This window comes from Crocuta crocuta, unplaced genomic scaffold (assembly GCF_008692635.1).
Source record: "Crocuta crocuta isolate KB4526 unplaced genomic scaffold, BGI_CrCroc_1.0 scaffold162, whole genome shotgun sequence".
NCBI classification, from domain to species: Eukaryota; Metazoa; Chordata; class Mammalia; order Carnivora; family Hyaenidae; genus Crocuta; species Crocuta crocuta.
The window spans coordinates 7,007,765-7,029,867 of record NW_027529433.1 but is presented as its reverse complement, the minus strand read 5'-3'; the positions used below and the strand labels follow the sequence as shown (position 1 = coordinate 7,029,867).

The following is a 22,103-nucleotide window of genomic DNA, read 5'->3' as shown; positions in this document are numbered from 1 at the left end:
TTTTTTTAGAGAGAGTATAAGTCAGGGAGATAGGCAGACAGAGAGAGGGAGAGAATCTTAAGCAGACTCCATGCTGAATATGGAGCTCAATGGAGCTCAATCCCATGACCCTGGGATCATGACTTGAGCTGAAATCAAGAGTCAGACGCTCAACCACCTAAGCCACCCAGATGCCTTTACTTATCAGAAAATTATAAACATACAAAAACTAGATACTAAAATGAATTCCTAGGTAACCATCACCCAGCATCAACAGACATCAACATATTTGCAATTATTTCATCTATTTCACCCCTCCCTACTGAATTTTGGAAGTAGAAGATGGAGTATTTTAAAACAAATCCCAATAAATTGGAAAAATTTCTAGAAATTTACAATATCCCAAAACTGACTCGAGAAAATATGGAAAATCTAAATAGACCCTTTAATAATGAAAGAAATTAAATTAAAAATCCCCTCCCCCTCATCTCCTGCAAAAAAACCCACAGCAGATCAAGATGGCTTAAGTGGTAAATTTTATATGACATTTAAGCAGAAATAATACTGGAGCACCTGGGTGGCTCAGTAGGTTAAGCGTCCAACTTTGGCTCAGGTCATGATCTTGCAGTTCACAAGTTTGAGCTCTGCATTGGGCTGTGTGCTGACAGCTTAGAGCTTCAGATTCTGTGTCTCCCTCTCTCTCAGCCCCTCCCCTGCTCATGCTTTGTCTCTCTCTCTTTTAAAAATAAATAAACATTTGAAAAAAATAATAAACATTAAAAAAGACGAAATAATACCAGTATTCTACAGAAAATAAAGAAGCGTGTTACATTTACCAACTCATTCTGTGAGACCAGTATGACCTTGATACCATAGCCAGACAAGCTGAATATTATAGATCATTATAAACATAAAAGTCATTAACAAAATGTTAGCAAACTGAATCCAACAGTATAAAAAAAGGAAGATTATGGGGATGCCTTGGTGGCTTAGTCAGTTAAGCATCCAACTTCAGCTCAGGTCATGATCTTGCAGTTCATGGCTTCAAGCCCCGTGTCAGGCTCTGTGCTCATAGCTAGCTCAGAGCCTGGAGCCTATCTTCAGATTCTGTGTCTCCCTCTCTTTCTGTCCCTCCCCTGCTCGTGCTGTCTCTCTCTCTCTTTCTCTCTCTCTCAAAAATAAATAAAACATAAAAATATGTTTTTAAAAAAGGAAGATTATGTTCCATGACCAAGTGAGATTTATTTCAAGAATGCATTTTTCTCCTAAAATCAGGAACAAGGCAGGAAAGTCCACTCTCATGTCTTCTATTCAGCATAGTCTGGAAAGTTCTAGCCAGTGTAGTCAGGCAATAAAAAGAAATAAAAGCATCTAGGTTGGAAAGGAAGAACTAAAACTGTCTCTTCACAAATAACATGATGTTTATGGATAGAAACTTTTAAGCATTTCAAAAGGAGTACAACAGTTGTACTCTGAAAATAACAAAAGTTTGTTGAGGGAAAGTAAAAATCTAAAAATGGAATCATCCCATGTTCAAGAATGAGAAGACTCAACATTTTTAAGAGGGTAGTTCTCCCCAAATTGATCTATAAATTCAAAGTAATTCTTCATCCAAATTCAAGGGGCTTTTTTTCCTGCCAAAATTGATAAACAGACCCTAAACTTTATATGGAAATGTGAATCACCTAAAATAGCAAAAATAATTTTGAAAAGGAACAAACATTAAGGTCTTTCGCTTTCCTGTTTAAGAACGTCCTATAACGCTACAGTTACCAAGATAGTATGGTACTGCCATAGGCTAGACAATCTGAATAATGGGGTAGAATTAAGAGTCCAGAAGTAAATCTTTGTATTGATACTTTATTGATTTTTGCCTTGGTACTGATGAGAGTACCAAGGCAGAAGATTTGTCTGTTCAGCACATGATGCTGGGACAACTGGATATCCACACACAAAAAAAGATGAACTTAAACCCTCACTTCACACCATATAGAAATTTAACCCAAAATCAAGTTAAATGTAAGAGCTAAAGCAGTAAAACTTAATGAATATATGAGAAAGTCTTTGAGACTTTTGGTTAGGCAAGCATTTCTTACATACAACAGTGAAAGCACAGTCAATAAAAGAAAAAGGTGACAAGTTAGACTCATCACATTTGAAAACTTCAGCACTTCAAAAGATGCAATTAAAAATGAAATATGCCACATAGCAGTATAAAATATTTGCAAAATACTTTTCTGATAAAGTACTTTTATCTAGAATATACAAAAATTCTTACAAATTGTTAATAAGACAACCTAGTTAAAAATGGGCAAAAAGTATAGACTTTCACTAAAGATATAAAAATAGCCCATAAGCACATGAAAAGATGCAAATTAAAACCACAGTGAGGTGCAATTCACACTATTATAACCTAGAATGACTATAATACAGACAATAACAAATGTTGACAAGGACATAGAAAAATTAGAACCCTCATATTTTGCTGATGGGATTGTAAAATGGTTCAGCCACTTTGGAAAACAGTCTGGCAGTTTCTCAAAAGGTTTAGAATGGAGTTACCATATGGCACAGAGATTCTACTCCTGGATACCTAAGGAAAGTGAAAACATATGTCCATGCAAAAATGTGTATATCAATGTTCATTCTAGCATTTCTCATAATTGCCAAAAAGTAAAAATAATCTAAATGTCCATCAACCTAGGACACCTGGGTGGCTCAGCTGGTTAAGTGTCTGACTCTTGGTTTTGGTTCAGGTCATGATTTCGGGGTTTGTGGGATCAAGCCCAGTTTCAGGCTCTTTGTTGACAGTGCAGAGCCTGCCTGGGATTCTCTCTCCCACTCTCTCTCTGCTTCTCCCCTGCTTGCTTGCTCTTGTTCCTTCTCTCTCTCTGTCTCTGTCTCTGTCTCTCTCTCTCTCAAAATAAATAATTAACATTTAAAAAAAGTCCATCACCCTGATGAGTGGATAGATGTTGTGTTCAGCGATGGAATGATAGAGGTGATTTTCTACATTTTCTTTAATGACTAACGTTAACATTTTGTATATGCCTTTTTAAAAAAAAGTTTCACACTCATTTTTGAGAGACAGAGTGCAAGCAAGGGTGGGACAGAGAGAGAGGGAAATAGAAAATCTGAAGCACACTCTAGGCTCTGAACTGTCAGCACGCGCCATGAGATCATGACCTGAGCTGAAATTGAACGCTTAACCAACTGAGCCACCCAGGTGCCCTAAAATTTTGTAAGTGCTTTTTAAGTAAAAGTGAGGGGGATAACTGATAACCCAAATGACTGACTGAGGCTTTGAATATGTCCCCATGGATACTGTCTAGGACACATTGTTATTTTCCGAGTGCAGATCTATACTCCTCTCAGAGTTTATAGTATATAATTACTACCTCAGCAACCCTATGAGGTAGGTAACCATAAATTCATTTTGCAGGTAAGGAAATTAAGACATAGAAAGATTAGGTAGTTTTAGGGTCACCCAGCTAGCAAGTAGTGAGCTAAGTTTTAATTCAGTTATTGTGATTCTAGTTTATATACTTAACTACCATGATTATACTACAGGGATGCTTTTCCTTCTGATACTTTCTTATGCTTTGTTTTGTTTTCTTACAAAGGGGTCCAAATTTTATGGAAATGAGCTCAAGAAGGAAAAGCAAGTTAACCAACGAATTGAAAATATGATGCAACAAAAAGCTCAAATTACCAGCCAACAACTAAGGAAAGCACAATTACAGGTATTGATTTAATTGCTAAATAAGGTGGAAGGTGGTAGGATAGCAGTTGCTAGTTAAAAATGCATCGTGGTCAAGTCACAACAGAAAACAAGGTAAAATTTAAATGTTCATTGTTTTGTAAAGGATGAACTTTAACAAATATGCATACTTTGTTAAATACTGCTCTACTCTGTGACATAAAGACTCCATACCTAGGCATTGTCTCCTCCATTATTCAGAAGAGTTAACGGAACCTTCATTAGGGTAAACTACTTGTCTAGCTTCAGAGCTAAGATTTAATCCAAAGCTTCTGTTCTTTTTATTACACACACACTCTGCAGCTGCGAAAGACCACAAGCTAAATTGTGGCATGTTTTCTTCAGTGCTGATTTTGCAAAAAAGATTTGGGGGAACATGTTAACTAATTAAATTACAAAGCAATTTAAGACATAATTGGGTTGTACTAAAACTAGGGTTGAATGCCAAATGTGCATGAATTTTTAAAATAAAACACCAGACTTCTGAAAATTTGGAGGCTTTTTGTTTCTCCAGTATCCTCAGGGAATAAATACTCAAGAGTTTCTTCTGGTATTTAAAAGCTATTTCAGGAGAAAACTTTGAGTAGAGCAACACTATCAGGCATCATATAGAAGATTGAGAATGCAAGTAATCAAGGTTTTGCTGGTAAAACTAAAGTTTACTTTTATATGTTATTTTAAAAATCTTTTTAAATAAAGTTTACTTTTAAAGACAGCTTTTATCCTCTATCAAACTTGGATTCAATTTAACAAAGCAGTTTAGGCTGTAACATGATGATAAAATTATATGCATCTATGCCAAACAATTCTGGTGATAGAGTTTAGAGATGCCAAATTTTATGTTTTCTTTGCCAAATTATAATGTGTCATTTTTTTCATATATGCTTTCCTAGAGCAGCAAGCTAATTTTTTATCTTATGTGATAAGTAGTCTGCTCTCATAAAGAAAGATCACCTGCCTTTGTCTTCTCAAATTATGATTAAAAAAATTTTTTTTAACGTTTATTCACTTTTGGAGACACAGAGAGTAGGAGCAGAGGTGGGGTCAGAGAGAGAAGGAGACACAGAATCCAAAGCAGACTCCAGACTCTGAGCTGAAGCACAGACCCCTATGCGGGGTTCAAACTCAGAAACTGTGAGATCATGACCTGAGCCTAAGGCAGACGCTTAACTGACTGAGCCACCCAGGCGCCCCCCCAAAATTAGCATTTTTAGTGCATCATAGCATTTTACTGTATGGAGATATCATAATTTATTTGCTTTATCCCACATGGGTTTCAGTTTTTTGTTTTTATATATAAACCTTGTGATGATTGTTCTTATTTATATATCCTTGTACTCTTGTCCTGTTGCTTTCATCGAAGATTGTACAGTTTTACATTTTCAACACAATAGTGCTAGTTTCCTCACATACTTGTTTAAAATTATATTTTATTAATTTTATCAATCCTTTAGTTTTTCCTGGTAGTGTCCAAATATTATTTCATGGTTATTTTAATTTGCCCTTCTTTGATTATGACAGAAAAAGAATGTCTTCCCTTGTATTAGCCATTAATATTTCATTGCTATAGGAATTACCTTTTTAATTCTGTTAATCTATGGACTAAGCACCTGGCACAAGAGATCCCAAAAATACAGTGGTTCAGATCAGAGAAGAGTTTCTTTCTTTCTCACGTAAGTTTTCCTGGGGTAGCTGGGTGGCTTAGTCAGTTACACATCCAACTTCAGCTCAGGTCATGATCTTGCAGTTCTATGGGTTCAAGCCCCCTCTTGGGCTCTGTGCTGACAGCTTGGAGCCTGGAGCCTGCTTCAGATTCTGTATTTCCCTCTCCCTGCTCCCACCCCACTCATGTCCTGTCTCTCTCTCATAAATAAATAAACATTTAAAAAAATAAATAGTCCCAACTGATTGGGTGGTTCTGCTCACTGTAGTAATTTAGGAACCCAGGTTCCACATCATGTTGTTCTCTCAGCACCTAAGTGTTATCCTTACCTGTTTTACAAAATGGGATTACCTCGAGTCTATATTCCAGCCCCCCAGTAAAGAAGAAAGAATGAAGGACAAAAATCAAAGGCAAGTAATTTGCTATTCAACAAGTGAAAGAAAAATTCCACACATTACATCAGCTCACATGCTTTTTATTTTTTTAATTTTTAATGTTTATTTATTTCTGAGAGACAGAGTGCAAGCGGGGAAGGGACAGAAGGAGAGGGAGACACGGAATCTGAAGCAGGCTCCAGGCTCCAAGCTATCAGCATGGTGCCCGATGTGGGGCTCCAATTCATGAACTGCAAGATCATGACCTGAGCTGAAGTCTGTCACTTAACCTAGATGAGCCACCTGGGTGCTCATGCTCACATGCTTTTGACAAGAATTAAAGTTTCATGGCCATACCTAACTGCAGAAGTTGTATAATGTATTTTCCAGCCTGATGGTCATGTGCCCAGATAAAAATCTATTAATATAAAAGGAAGAGAGAATGGATTTGGGGGTTCAACTGGCAGTCCAAAGCAATATCCTTTGTCTATGTTTCTAGAGGAGTTTGTATCTTTTTCTCATGATTAATACATTTTATCATACAGTAAGGATTTTTTTTCTCTGCCATTTGTGATAAATATTTTCCCAATATGTTGTCCCTTTTTTAATTATGCAGGGTTTTTTTTTCCTATACAATATCAAATATTTGTGTAATCAAATCAGCAGTAGTGGAAAACATTTTTTTCTTGGCATTGGTATTATGATAGAAAGTTAAACCTTATAACCAAGCTTATATGTTCTTTTAGTATTTTTATAGATTTTGTTTCTGTTTAGTCCGTTTTGGATTTGGTCTAATGTAAGGTGTTTTTTTATCTTTCTTAAATGGTGGGTTTTATGTTTTCCCTAAATAGTATTATTTTTTCTAAATGCTGATTCATTTGTCCCAACACCATTTATTGACTAGTGAGTCCTTTCTCCACTGAATTGAAATGAGGCACTTCCATATACCAAATTCTCATTGTACTTGAATTTGTTTCTCTCTTCTCAGTTGAATCATTTCCTGTATCAGTACCATGTAATTTCAGTTATTCAATAATAATAATAATATAGTTTAATATCCTTCCTCACTACTCTTCTTTAAATTTTTTTTCTCACATTGTTTCTTTCACATAAATTTAAGCATCATTTCATCAAGTTAAAAAGAAAGCCATTCTGTGTATAACATTTTTAATTGATATTAATCCTTAGGTAATTTATTTTCACAACCTATTTTTTGTGAGTTTTATTAATCTATACAAATATCTCTAATAAAGCTTTAAAGATATAATGCATATGAGTCATGCAATATAGCAACTTTTGCTGTTCATAATTTTTAAAACTCATATCCTTAAATATGCTAATAATCTGAAGTATTAGAAAATTCTTTATATTGTGTAACAGAGCTTCAGATTTTGTTACAGTTTTAGTTGACTATTTCATGAGGGACTGTGACATATTTTGCAAGGGAAGTGGCAGGAAATATGTTTTTATGTTGATTGTTAAATTGTTTCACTTGTCGAGCTTCCTTTAAAAGAAATTGTATAAATGGGAGGGGATTGAGGAAATTCTAAAGTATCTAGAAGATCTGAGAGAAAGAGAGGTTTTCCATGGGAAATGTGTTTCTATTCTAGTGTCATAAAATTTCCAAATAATAGATTTTTGTACGTGTGCTCTGATGGTAGGAAATTGTGGCTAATCAAGCTGAGGTAATTAACCTCTGCAGTCATGAACTCCCAGAGTGTTTATTCATAACCTAAGTGTTCCCTACTTCATCCTACCCTCTTTAGACTTCTTAAAGCACAATCGTTTTTGTAGCTGCTGAAACATCTTGTTATAATATGGGTTCATAAATAAATTGAAAAGACAAATATCTGGGGCGCTTAGGTGGCTCAGTTGGTTAAGTGTCCAACTCTTGATTTCGGCTCAGGTCATGATCGCTCAGTTTGTGAAATTGAGCCCCACGTCGGGCCCATGGCTGCCACTTTGAGCCTGCTTGGGATGCGCTCGCTCTCCTCTCTCTCTCTGCCTCTCTCCACCTCTTTCCTGCTTGCTCACTATCTCCCTCTCTCTTTCTCTCTCTCAAATAAATAAATAAACTTAACAAAAGAGAATAGACAAATATTCATGTTCTATTAAATGAAAACTACACAGCAAATCTGTGCATTTTGACCATTTTAACAATTGATTTTATGAACTTGGCTTTATTCAACAGTTTTTAGGATAGTAGTAAGTCAGGAAAACGAAAAACAGTATTTCTGAAAGTCTCCTGAATGTAATCAAAAAGGGGATTTAAAAAAATAAATAAATAAAACAGTGTCAATATAAAATACACTCTTTGAGTTTGGTTTGAAGTTATTTCAATATTAAAGACTTTTTAAAATCCATTTTAGGGAAGTATTATAAAATAATGGAAAGAGCACAGCCTTTAGACTAACTTGGTTTAGGGGCGCCTGGGTGGCTTAGTCGGTTAAGCGTCCGACTTTCGCTTAGGTCATGATCTCACGGTTCGTGGGTTCGAGCCCCGCGTCGGGCTCTGTGCTGACTGCCAGCTCAGAGCCTGGAGCCTGCTTCAGTCTGTGACTCCCTCTCTCTCTGACCCTCCCCTGCTCACGCTGTCTCTCTCTCTCTCCTAGAAATAAATAAAACATTAAAAATTAAAAAAAAAAAAAGACTAGCTTGGTTTATGGGTCTAGTGCAAACATTTACAGCTGTATTACTTAGGGCAGATTACTTCCTCTTACTGAAGTTTAGTTTCCTCATCTACAAAATGGGAATAATAATTACCACTTCAGAATTATTTTTATCACTAAATGAGTTAACACAGAAGTATTGATTCTAATCTGTACATTTAGCCACCATAGTTCTAGGACACATTTGATATACTCAATAAATCTCACTTGTTTTTAAAATGATGCGTAATATCATTAAGCCCTTTCCATATCCCTGGATAAGTATGTTACATGAGTACTTCTTTTAATTCTTCCAATCTTTGGGGATTGCTTTAGTCCCACTTTACAAAAATGGGAAAAATGAGACAGGTTAACTTGCCCCCCTATTATGTAACTGAAGACCCAGAAGAAGCTCTTACTCTTAACTGTATTCACACACACTAGTTCAGAGCTGTGGCAGAAGGGATAACATACATGTGAGAGGCTCAGATCAGAATGTGGAAGACATTTGGAAGGGAAAATAGAAGAAAGGAAAACATGAATGAGGATTTCAGTAGAAGAAATTTGAGAAGAGCAGGGCGGTGCACATTTGGTAGGTGCAGAGAGAACAGTGTTTAGACAAGGGTGACTAATGAGAGTAGAGGAGAGCAGAATGTGTGAGTCACTTAGTGGGGAGGTTTCCTTTTGCCAACTGTACCTTTGCTTTAAGCACAGAAAAGATAATAGATTGCTGAAGGAACTGTCATAAAATTAATGCATGAGTCTAAGGAGAGCTTTTTTCCATTTGGTTTACCTTCTATTTATGATCTTTTTCCTTTCCAATATTTATGAGTTAAGATACTTCAAATGTTGCTCCCTTATTCTCAGTTGATTCATATCATAGGTATATTATCTGGATTAATATAGAGTAGTTTTTAATCCACCCTTATTTTTATTAGTCTCCATCATTTGTCTACATCTTTTTTTTTTATGTCAGGATGCTATTCTCTAATTTAAAATTGACATACTAGAAGAAATAGTTGTTTTAAATCTGGATGATAGATTGGAGTAATGATGAAAAGTTCCACATACTAGGTGTCTCACTGCATGAGCTCAGCCTTCTGCAAACTTTTTCTACATATTCTACTTCCTCTTTTTAAACCACAGTGTGTGTGTGTGTTTGTGTATGTATCAGTATAAAAGTTATTCATTTTCTCCAACAACTGTCACCTCTTTCTCTCTTATAAGAAAATAATTTGGGGGCACCTGGGTGGCTCAATCGGTTAAGCGTCTGACTTCAGCTCAGATCATGATCTCACGGTTTGTGGGTTCGAGCCCCGCATCAGGCTCTGTGCTGACAGCTGGCTCAGAGCCTGGAGCCTGCTTCAGATTCTTTGTCTCCCTCTCTCTCTGACCACCCCCTGCTCATGCTGTCTCTCAAAAATAAATAAAATAAAATAAAATAAAGAAAAGAATTTAAAGGCAAATCAAGTCTTTATCCTGGTAGAACTCATAATTTAGTATCTAATATAGTAAGTGCGTCATAACAGCAGGAAGACAACTAAGGAAACATTAAGTTCTGTGGCATGGAAGACAGAGAGCTAATTAAGCTACAGAGAGGTATCTCAGCTGCCCCTTCAAGGCTTTATGACAGAACTCGGAAGAGCATTTCAATCAGAGGAACAGCCTGAAAAAGGCACAGAGCACCTCAGTGAGTTGTAGCCTAAACAGGAGCAAATCATCTAGAGGTTCCCTATGGCTACTGGAAGCAAACATGATTCAGGGGACTATTTCTTTTAATTTCCTTAATGTTTATTTAATTTTGAGAGTGAAAGAAACAGAGTGCAAGCCAGGGAGGGGCATAGGGAGAGGGAACTCTCTCTATGAGAGAGAGAACTGTGAGATCATGACTTGCGCCGAAGTTGGATGCTTAACCGACTGGGCCACCCAGGCACTCCTCAGGAGATTATTTCTGAAAGAGAAGTTGCAATCTTAACCTGCAGCTAGTGGGAAACTAGCATCACTATAATGCTAAGGAAGACCATGAAAAAAGTTCTCCAAAATGGAAGCAAGTTGAAATCTAACAAGGAGGAGATACTGAATTATTATCCCTGCAACTTTACACTTTTCAGAAAACCTGCTATAGAAATCTCCACATGATGGAATCGCTTTCATTCCAGAGCTTGCCCCTATTGCTTATATCTGACTATTTTCCCCTCTGTTTTTTATTCCTTTGCTATGAAGCTATCTACTGATCGTTTAGTAAACGTCACTCTTCCATGCTCCTTATGTATTCCATCTTACTCAAAGTGATCATAGATCAAAATGGTCACACCACCACCCTAGGCTGTAGGGAAAGCTGGGAATCAGATTTAGCTTCTTCAGCCTCTATAGCAGAGGCCACAAAAAAGGAACACTTGGAAATGGGTATGTATGTTATATAACCCTTTTCTTACCGCCATACTTTGGTTATTTTTATCTCCTTTCCTTTCCCTTTCTTCTTATCAATCCAGTTCTTTCTCTCTAGAGAATAAAAATGCTTTAAAAATTAAGGTTCTTCGCTATTATAGTTGACATATGTATTGGTTTCCTGAAAGAATAAATTATATCTTAAATTGTCAATTTTGATTGTATTGACTAGCAGTTACCAAATTTTAGCCTTAAAAAAGCACTTCTACAGAGGGAATGTTTACATTATGATTTGTACATTCACTTGTACAGTACTCCTCAGCATAAACATAATATGCCAAAGTGTATAATCTTCCATTGTACATTTCCTTTGTTTCTATTTTAAGACGTTAATGTTATGAGTCATCGAGAGTTGTTTATTTTACCTAAGCTGAAGCTTTTACTTACCATTAGTTGATGTCCAGATTTATAAAACAGAAGAATCATTTGATCCAAGCACTTAACAATAGTTCATTTATTCAATAAATATTTATTAAGTACATATTATGTGATTGTAGTTATTGAGAGATGAAAGAGTTGGTAGGGCAAGATATTTGAGAATCAACTCTTCATCTTCATGAAAATAGAAGCAATTACCAGCCTTAATAAACAACAGTAAAGTATGAGTAGATAGGGACACCGGGCTGGCTCAGTCGGTGGAACATGTGACTCTGGACTTTGGGGTTGTGAGTTTGAGCCCTATGTTGGGTGTAGAGATTAATTAAATGAAAATTTTTAAATAAATAATTAGAGAAACTTCAACAAAAAATGTATACATAGATAGATGGGTTGGTGGGTGGGTGGAAGGATGGATGGATAGATGGACAAAGATAGATAGATACCTACTACAAGTGAGATTAATGTTATGATTGATGATGTCTATATATCATGTTGGCTAAAAATATGTTAACTTTCTAAAAATTAAGGTTGACAGGTTTGCAATGGAATTAGAACAGAGCCGGGATCTGAACAATACTATAGTGCACATTGACATGGATGCTTTCTACGCAGCTGTAGAAATGAGGGACAATCCAGAATTGAAGGATAAACCCATTGCCGTAGGATCAATGAGGATGTTGGTAAGTAGGTAAAGATGAAAGACAGAAAGGAAATTTCATAGCATAGTCAAGTAAGCCTTACGGGTTCGTGAAGGGGAAAGAGAGGCCTTTGGTAAGCTGTACCAGGTTGCTGGGCGTTGTTTTGCTGGGTTCCCTATGTGTGTTCGATTACGGAATCTTTTCAACATCACTTGAGGAAGTTTTTACTTCCATTTGACAGACAAAAATACAAATTCAGAGAGATGTTTAAAAACTTCCCCAAAGTTAACAAACCTGGTGAACGGTTGAGTGACATCATACCTTTCTGTTGCAAATTGTATTTTTCTTAAGTGACTGTTCTAGTTAAAGAGAACTGGAGAAGAAAGAAAAGGAAATGTTATTCTACAGCAGGTTTGCAAACAACGTAGGCCAAATCTAGTCCTTTTTTTTTTTTTTGTAAATAAAATTTTATTGGAACTCCGTCATGCCCCATTCATTTGTTGTTTCATTAAAAGAGCAGAACTGAGGAGCACCTGGGTGTCTTAGTCAGTGGAGTGGCCAACTCTTAATTTCGGCTCAGGTCATTATGTCACAGTTGTGAGATGGAGCCCCACATCAGGCTCCACACTGAGCATGAAGCCTGCTTAAGAGTCTCTCTTCCTCTGCCCCTCTTCCCTGCTTGTGTGTGCATGCTTTCTCTCTCTCTCTCAGATTAAAGTAATAATAACAATACTACTACTACTACTAATAATAATAATAATAATAAAAGAGCAGAGTTGAGTAGCTGCAAGAGAGACCATATGATCTGCAAAGCTTAAAGTAATTACTATCCAGATCTTTACAGAAAATGTTTCCCAACCTTAGTTCTAGAGTAATATACTTCGTTAAAACAGTACTGTAATTAGTTTTTCCCATGGCTTAGACTCTTAACTTTTGTGATTGCCATGAGCTCTTACTCATTGTCACCCTAACCATAGAGGTAAAGATGACTAGGATTGCTACTTGTGGGTAAAACTGTGTGAGGAATTAGAAATGGCACCTGGAGTAGATGGATTTTGGTATAAAAAATATATTTACGTGAGAAACAAGGAGAGTTCTATCTACCCTGTTTCTAACTTCTTCAAATGTCTTAGATGGCTATAAACCTCCTTCCTACTGAGTTACTATTTTACTATAAAACTATATGATCTGTTTGCTCAGTATCTCTGCTCCCATAAGTATGCAGACAACTAACAATCCAAGTTCCAAAACAGTGGTTATTGAAAGACTACTCCCCTTTTCCTATAAATCATCAGCTTATATTTGAAAAAAATGCATTTATTTTTTATTAAGGCCATATATAATTATTTAAGTGAAGTTATTTATGTGTGTATATATATACATACACGCACACATACCGTAGCCATGTTAAAGCTAAATCCATTGCTAGATCTGCAAAATATTTTCTTTCCTATAAATTCTATCCTCCTAAAAATTGGTTATTATTTCCCAATTCAAAATGCTTATTTGCCATAGTTAAACAAAGATTACTGCTTTTGTGTGCTCAGCTAATAGATTTACTTCTAATGAGATTTGAAGTATAATTGCTGTTGTTCTTTTAAACTCAGAAAAGTATATTTGGAAATTAATGTTGGTGATGGCACATGTTTGATTATTCCAGTCTGTTTAGTTAGAATTCTTTTTTGGTGAATTTGATGGATCCTGGAAATGTTCTGAGTTAGGATTCAGAGTTAGAACTTAGCCATAGCTATTGCTGCATAACAACCCCCTTCAAGTACTTAGTGGACACAATTTATTTGTTCATGGTTCTCTAATTTGAGGAGACAACAATGGGGATAACTCTACTCTACGTGGGATTGTCTAGAGCTATTTAGCAGGGGCTGGAGGATCCAAAATGGCCTCAGTAACATGCCATTCCATTAAGTAACATTCCGTAACATTCTGCCAAGGTGGCTGGAATGGCTTCTAGCCACTGAGCTTTCCTTTCTCCACATGGTACCTCATCATCTAGCAGTTTAACCCAAGATCTTTACACAATTGCCGGCTCCCCCAAAAAGCAAAGGCTATAGTTTCAGACTTCATAATGCCTAAGCTTTAAGACTCACATAATGTCACTCTTTCACATATTTTTGGTGAAAACAAGTCTCAGTGCTAGTCACTTGGCATGAGAAACTAGAACCCACCCTTAGATAGGAGAAACTGCAAAATACTGTGGCTGTGATTTACATGCAGTCTACCTACCACGATCCTGAAAGGTAAAGGAAAGTGTATTATAAATTTTGTTTCAGCTTTACTACAGATCTAGCTTTCATATCAATTCCATTAGGCTTATTTATATTTAACACATTGATTTCTCTTTCTAATGCTATCTGCAGTTTCTGTTCCAGAATACTGACCAAAGAATAGCATAGTTTGGAGCACTGTCAAGGTTTTTTTTTAAATGCCATTTGAAAACCATAAATGGCAACTTGATATTATTCTGAAGTAATCCCTTCGTATGATAGATTCTGTTTTGCACTTCTCTGAATTTTCACTTGAGATTTCAAAGATGTCACTTGTGAGAAAATTTTTTTGGGGAAATGGTACTGTGGTGTCATCATCAACAAGATTTAAAAATAATGTTCTCCTTCTGAGTTTCATAATTTTTTCACCATAAATGTTTCACCAAAAAGGATATTCAAGCCTTAAAAAATAAAACATAATTTTCAAAGTTCCTTTAGGCTTTATTCACTTATATTTCTGGCATATAATTTGGTTGACCATATATTAGAACTTTTGATTTTGGTTGTAAATGAAAAATTTCCAAAACCCCAAGTATAGCAAATTCAAAATCTATACTATTATACTATTCTGTTACTTTCATGTAACATATATTTGTACTATAACATTATTTTATAACTATTACTTTCATATAGCATAGGCCACTATCATCCAACCTTTGCTGTATACTATATTAGGTATGCATTAGAACTAGTAAAGTTTAGGGGCCTTTGGGGGGGCTCAGTCAGTGAAGCATTCAGTTCTTGATTTCAGCTCAGGTCATGATTTCTTTGTTCATGAGATCGAGCCCCACATGGAGCCCTGCACTGAGCTCCACTCTGGGCTCTGTGCTGACAACATGGGGCCTGCTTGGGATTCTCTGTCTTTCTCTGTCTTTCTCTGTCTTTCTCTCCCTATCCCTCCCCTGCTTGTGCACTCGCTTGCGTGCCCACTCTCTCCAAATAAATAAACTTAAAGTCATCCAGCTTCATGGCACTTTAAAAAAAAAAAAATAAAAGAACAAATGAAGTTTAGTTATGGGAAATATAAGAGAACCTTTTTATTAGTCTTGTTTATTTCCTGGTATCACATTATAAATATGGAGACAGCAGTGAGAGAGAGGGTCATGGTATCATAATACTATGATAGGATAAAGTCAAAGCATGATTTGAGTCAGTGCCCTATAAAAGAAATGTCCTTGACTTGAAAATACACTTCAGCAGAATGTTTCATATGAACATATAGATCAAGTGTTCATTTAGGTTTGTCTGTTTTTTCCTATGAGATCTGTTTCCTTTCAGACTACCTCAAATTACCATGCAAGGAGGTTTGGTGTTCGGGCAGCTATGCCAGGATTTATTGCTAAAAGGCTTTGCCCACAACTCACTATAGTGCCCCCAAACTTTGACAAATACCAAGCCGTGAGTAGAGAGGTAAGTCTGATGAACTCCTATTACAGCCTTTGTCTGATTTCTTGTCACTTATAGAGTCAAGTCCAGATGCCTTAGCACATCAGAATTATTTCTTAATTTATTCCTTTAAGTCTTACCTCCTATCACTTGTCCAGCTCATATATTGAAAACTGAGTTGGGTATACAGTGTACACCCTTCTATTTCCCAGATCTTTGCTTTTCCATGTAGTTTTTCTTCTGTTTAGAAACTCTTATTTCCCCAGAAAATTTTGGATTGCTTTAGATTCAACCTACATTAACTTCAGCTGGTTTTTTTCCTTAACGTACAATATATATTTTTCTAGAATCACCTGATATTTATAATTTGCATAATCTACTCAAGTCATTAATTTCACCCTCTTTTGTGAATAAATTTTTGTATCAAATGTTTTTAAACAGTAACAAAATTCCTTTATTTTGATTAACTGTTTTCCGTGCCCCATATCTAGTGATACTTATGAGCATTTAATGTCCAAGAGACTCATAATGGAAGAAAAAAGGGAATATTCTTGATTTGAAAAGGATCTCTGAAATATAAAGATTTAATTATTCAGTAAAATTGCCTAAACTGTCATATAGGAAAAGCTGCTATTTTTCTCTATTTTTGATAACTGGACTATCATGGTAGTGCTAAAACTTAAGTCTTAAATTAAAATTTTAGAATACTATGTCAAACACTTTTAGACTATCATAGTTCAGTGAAGTGCTAAAGACTACAGTCTGAATTGAAACCCATAAGAAACTATGAGCTAGTCATGTAAATAATCTTTAGATTTGTTCCTCTTATTTGTATTCCACCCCATGTACTCTAGAAATTACCCCCCCCAGATTAAAATGCTCTACCCCAAATAAAAAAAGCAAATCTTTTCTCATCCTTTCAAAACAGTCTATGGCAGCAAGTGCTTTTTGTCTCGCTCTGAAAAGGTGGTGGTGAAGGGGGAAGCGCCTTCACAGGTGGTCACTGCTTGTGTCTTTTACTGTATTCCTAATGAAAATGGGTGAAAATGCTACCCGTAAATATTATATGGGTATAGTATTCATTTATATTTATATAAATAAATATTCATTATTTATATAAATAAATAATGAATATTTATTTTCATTAAGTTTGAAAATCCACTAAAGACCTTGTAAGAACGGATTTTTTGTATCCTACTTTATTTAACTCATTAAAACTTCTGAGGATATGATTATGAGAGCTAAATTGTTTTTAGTTTCCTTCAGTCTAGTTACTTACATAAATTGGAGAAATCTTTCAAATTTTAGCAGGATCTTGGCTGTTTCTTTTTTTTTTTTTTTTTGCTCTNAAGTGAGTTCTTGTGTGTAAATGAACTAACAGCAGAATTCAGTGACTATAAGTATGTTAATATGTGTGGCTTGGTTTCACAGTTGAAGGAAAAGCCATTTTTATTTTATCCAAAAGAATGGAACAGCTTTAACTGTTCTGGAAGGCAGAGTGCTTGAATTTTACTGGAACGTGTCTATGTTTGTTCTTGAAGCAGTATCCTATGGAAAGGAAGTTAGTGAGTACTCTGTGTCTCCAGGGAGTACTTCTCATTCAGAATAATCGTAGCTGGCTGCCAACCACAGACTTTCCAGAGTTTCATTTTCACTAGAAAGATTCCATTTGAGTGCATTATAAAACTGGTTTCTTCTACAAGAACAAAGCTAATTAAGGTACTCTGAGTAGAGCATGGCCAAGTTTTATATCACCATTTTCTAAAATTACGTTTGACGCAGCTGTTCGTAATTAAATTAAGCTAAAAAGCTTTCTTTTTATAAAACTTCAAAACTTCTCATGATATAGCAGACAGATTTTAAATACTAGATGGAAGTATAACATAATTCAATAAATACTTTTTTCAAATCTGTATGTTATTTTGGCAGCTCCTTCCTCTGATTTCATCTAATNGACCATATGATCTGCAAAGCTTAAAGTAATTACTATCCAGATCTTTACAGAAAATGTTTCCCAACCTTAGTTCTAGAGTAATATACTTCGTTAAAACAGTACTGTAATTAGTTTTTCCCATGGCTTAGACTCTTAACTTTTGTGATTGCCATGAGCTCTTACTCATTGTCACCCTAACCATAGAGGTAAAGATGACTAGGATTGCTACTTGTGGGTAAAACTGTGTGAGGAATTAGAAATGGCACCTGGAGTAGATGGATTTTGGTATAAAAAATATATTTACGTGAGAAACAAGGAGAGTTCTATCTACCCTGTTTCTAACTTCTTCAAATGTCTTAGATGGCTATAAACCTCCTTCCTACTGAGTTACTATTTTACTATAAAACTATATGATCTGTTTGCTCAGTATCTCTGCTCCCATAAGTATGCAGACAACTAACAATCCAAGTTCCAAAACAGTGGTTATTGAAAGACTACTCCCCTTTTCCTATAAATCATCAGCTTATATTTGAAAAAAATGCATTTATTTTTTATTAAGGCCATATATAATTATTTAAGTGAAGTTATTTATGTGTGTATATATATACATACACGCACACATACCGTAGCCATGTTAAAGCTAAATCCATTGCTAGATCTGCAAAATATTTTCTTTCCTATAAATTCTATCCTCCTAAAAATTGGTTATTATTTCCCAATTCAAAATGCTTATTTGCCATAGTTAAACAAAGATTACTGCTTTTGTGTGCTCAGCTAATAGATTTACTTCTAATGAGATTTGAAGTATAATTGCTGTTGTTCTTTTAAACTCAGAAAAGTATATTTGGAAATTAATGTTGGTGATGGCACATGTTTGATTATTCCAGTCTGTTTAGTTAGAATTCTTTTTTGGTGAATTTGATGGATCCTGGAAATGTTCTGAGTTAGGATTCAGAGTTAGAACTTAGCCATAGCTATTGCTGCATAACAACCCCCTTCAAGTACTTAGTGGACACAATTTATTTGTTCATGGTTCTCTAATTTGAGGAGACAACAATGGGGATAACTCTACTCTACGTGGGATTGTCTAGAGCTATTTAGCAGGGGCTGGAGGATCCAAAATGGCCTCAGTAACATGCCATTCCATTAAGTAACATTCCGTAACATTCTGCCAAGGTGGCTGGAATGGCTTCTAGCCACTGAGCTTTCCTTTCTCCACATGGTACCTCATCATCTAGCAGTTTAACCCAAGATCTTTACACAATTGCCGGCTCCCCCAAAAAGCAAAGGCTATAGTTTCAGACTTCATAATGCCTAAGCTTTAAGACTCACATAATGTCACTCTTTCACATATTTTTGGTGAAAACAAGTCTCAGTGCTAGTCACTTGGCATGAGAAACTAGAACCCACCCTTAGATAGGAGAAACTGCAAAATACTGTGGCTGTGATTTACATGCAGTCTACCTACCACGATCCTGAAAGGTAAAGGAAAGTGTATTATAAATTTTGTTTCAGCTTTACTACAGATCTAGCTTTCATATCAATTCCATTAGGCTTATTTATATTTAACACATTGATTTCTCTTTCTAATGCTATCTGCAGTTTCTGTTCCAGAATACTGACCAAAGAATAGCATAGTTTGGAGCACTGTCAAGGTTTTTTTTTAAATGCCATTTGAAAACCATAAATGGCAACTTGATATTATTCTGAAGTAATCCCTTCGTATGATAGATTCTGTTTTGCACTTCTCTGAATTTTCACTTGAGATTTCAAAGATGTCACTTGTGAGAAAATTTTTTTGGGGAAATGGTACTGTGGTGTCATCATCAACAAGATTTAAAAATAATGTTCTCCTTCTGAGTTTCATAATTTTTTCACCATAAATGTTTCACCAAAAAGGATATTCAAGCCTTAAAAAATAAAACATAATTTTCAAAGTTCCTTTAGGCTTTATTCACTTATATTTCTGGCATATAATTTGGTTGACCATATATTAGAACTTTTGATTTTGGTTGTAAATGAAAAATTTCCAAAACCCCAAGTATAGCAAATTCAAAATCTATACTATTATACTATTCTGTTACTTTCATGTAACATATATTTGTACTATAACATTATTTTATAACTATTACTTTCATATAGCATAGGCCACTATCATCCAACCTTTGCTGTATACTATATTAGGTATGCATTAGAACTAGTAAAGTTTAGGGGCCTTTGGGGGGGCTCAGTCAGTGAAGCATTCAGTTCTTGATTTCAGCTCAGGTCATGATTTCTTTGTTCATGAGATCGAGCCCCACATGGAGCCCTGCACTGAGCTCCACTCTGGGCTCTGTGCTGACAACATGGGGCCTGCTTGGGATTCTCTGTCTTTCTCTGTCTTTCTCTGTCTTTCTCTCCCTATCCCTCCCCTGCTTGTGCACTCGCTTGCGTGCCCACTCTCTCCAAATAAATAAACTTAAAGTCATCCAGCTTCATGGCACTTTAAAAAAAAAAAAATAAAAGAACAAATGAAGTTTAGTTATGGGAAATATAAGAGAACCTTTTTATTAGTCTTGTTTATTTCCTGGTATCACATTATAAATATGGAGACAGCAGTGAGAGAGAGGGTCATGGTATCATAATACTATGATAGGATAAAGTCAAAGCATGATTTGAGTCAGTGCCCTATAAAAGAAATGTCCTTGACTTGAAAATACACTTCAGCAGAATGTTTCATATGAACATATAGATCAAGTGTTCATTTAGGTTTGTCTGTTTTTTCCTATGAGATCTGTTTCCTTTCAGACTACCTCAAATTACCATGCAAGGAGGTTTGGTGTTCGGGCAGCTATGCCAGGATTTATTGCTAAAAGGCTTTGCCCACAACTCACTATAGTGCCCCCAAACTTTGACAAATACCAAGCCGTGAGTAGAGAGGTAAGTCTGATGAACTCCTATTACAGCCTTTGTCTGATTTCTTGTCACTTATAGAGTCAAGTCCAGATGCCTTAGCACATCAGAATTATTTCTTAATTTATTCCTTTAAGTCTTACCTCCTATCACTTGTCCAGCTCATATATTGAAAACTGAGTTGGGTATACAGTGTACACCCTTCTATTTCCCAGATCTTTGCTTTTCCATGTAGTTTTTCTTCTGTTTAGAAACTCTTATTTCCCCAGAAAATTTTGGATTGCTTTAGATTCAACCTACATTAACTTCAGCTGGTTTTTTTCCTTAACGTACAATATATATTTTTCTAGAATCACCTGATATTTATAATTTGCATAATCTACTCAAGTCATTAATTTCACCCTCTTTTGTGAATAAATTTTTGTATCAAATGTTTTTAAACAGTAACAAAATTCCTTTATTTTGATTAACTGTTTTCCGTGCCCCATATCTAGTGATACTTATGAGCATTTAATGTCCAAGAGACTCATAATGGAAGAAAAAAGGGAATATTCTTGATTTGAAAAGGATCTCTGAAATATAAAGATTTAATTATTCAGTAAAATTGCCTAAACTGTCATATAGGAAAAGCTGCTATTTTTCTCTATTTTTGATAACTGGACTATCATGGTAGTGCTAAAACTTAAGTCTTAAATTAAAATTTTAGAATACTATGTCAAACACTTTTAGACTATCATAGTTCAGTGAAGTGCTAAAGACTACAGTCTGAATTGAAACCCATAAGAAACTATGAGCTAGTCATGTAAATAATCTTTAGATTTGTTCCTCTTATTTGTATTCCACCCCATGTACTCTAGAAATTACCCCCCCCAGATTAAAATGCTCTACCCCAAATAAAAAAAGCAAATCTTTTCTCATCCTTTCAAAACAGTCTATGGCAGCAAGTGCTTTTTGTCTCGCTCTGAAAAGGTGGTGGTGAAGGGGGAAGCGCCTTCACAGGTGGTCACTGCTTGTGTCTTTTACTGTATTCCTAATGAAAATGGGTGAAAATGCTACCCGTAAATATTATATGGGTATAGTATTCATTTATATTTATATAAATAAATATTCATTATTTATATAAATAAATAATGAATATTTATTTTCATTAAGTTTGAAAATCCACTAAAGACCTTGTAAGAACGGATTTTTTGTATCCTACTTTATTTAACTCATTAAAACTTCTGAGGATATGATTATGAGAGCTAAATTGTTTTTAGTTTCCTTCAGTCTAGTTACTTACATAAANAAGTGAGTTCTTGTGTGTAAATGAACTAACAGCAGAATTCAGTGACTATAAGTATGTTAATATGTGTGGCTTGGTTTCACAGTTGAAGGAAAAGCCATTTTTATTTTATCCAAAAGAATGGAACAGCTTTAACTGTTCTGGAAGGCAGAGTGCTTGAATTTTACTGGAACGTGTCTATGTTTGTTCTTGAAGCAGTATCCTATGGAAAGGAAGTTAGTGAGTACTCTGTGTCTCCAGGGAGTACTTCTCATTCAGAATAATCGTAGCTGGCTGCCAACCACAGACTTTCCAGAGTTTCATTTTCACTAGAAAGATTCCATTTGAGTGCATTATAAAACTGGTTTCTTCTACAAGAACAAAGCTAATTAAGGTACTCTGAGTAGAGCATGGCCAAGTTTTATATCACCATTTTCTAAAATTACGTTTGACGCAGC

The 22,103-nt window shown here is 35.5% G+C and overlaps 1 protein-coding gene across 3 annotated transcripts in view; it reads left to right on the top strand.

Moving 5' to 3' along the window:
* The window catches only part of POLK (DNA polymerase kappa), a 76,393-nt gene that overhangs the window by 25,513 nt on the left and 28,777 nt on the right, over window positions 1-22,103 (top strand). For 2 of the 3 annotated variants that reach the window (XM_077759920.1, XM_077759919.1), the window contains exon 1: window positions 20,282-20,408. In XM_077759920.1, the coding sequence (XP_077616046.1) occupies window positions 20,322-20,408 (87 nt within the window). In that variant the 5' untranslated portion in view covers window positions 20,282-20,321. Of the gene's footprint in view, window positions 1-3,602; window positions 3,723-11,777; window positions 11,931-15,448; window positions 15,581-20,281; window positions 20,409-22,103 lie in introns of those variants that run through there. The other variant, XM_077759921.1, reaches the window with a different exon arrangement.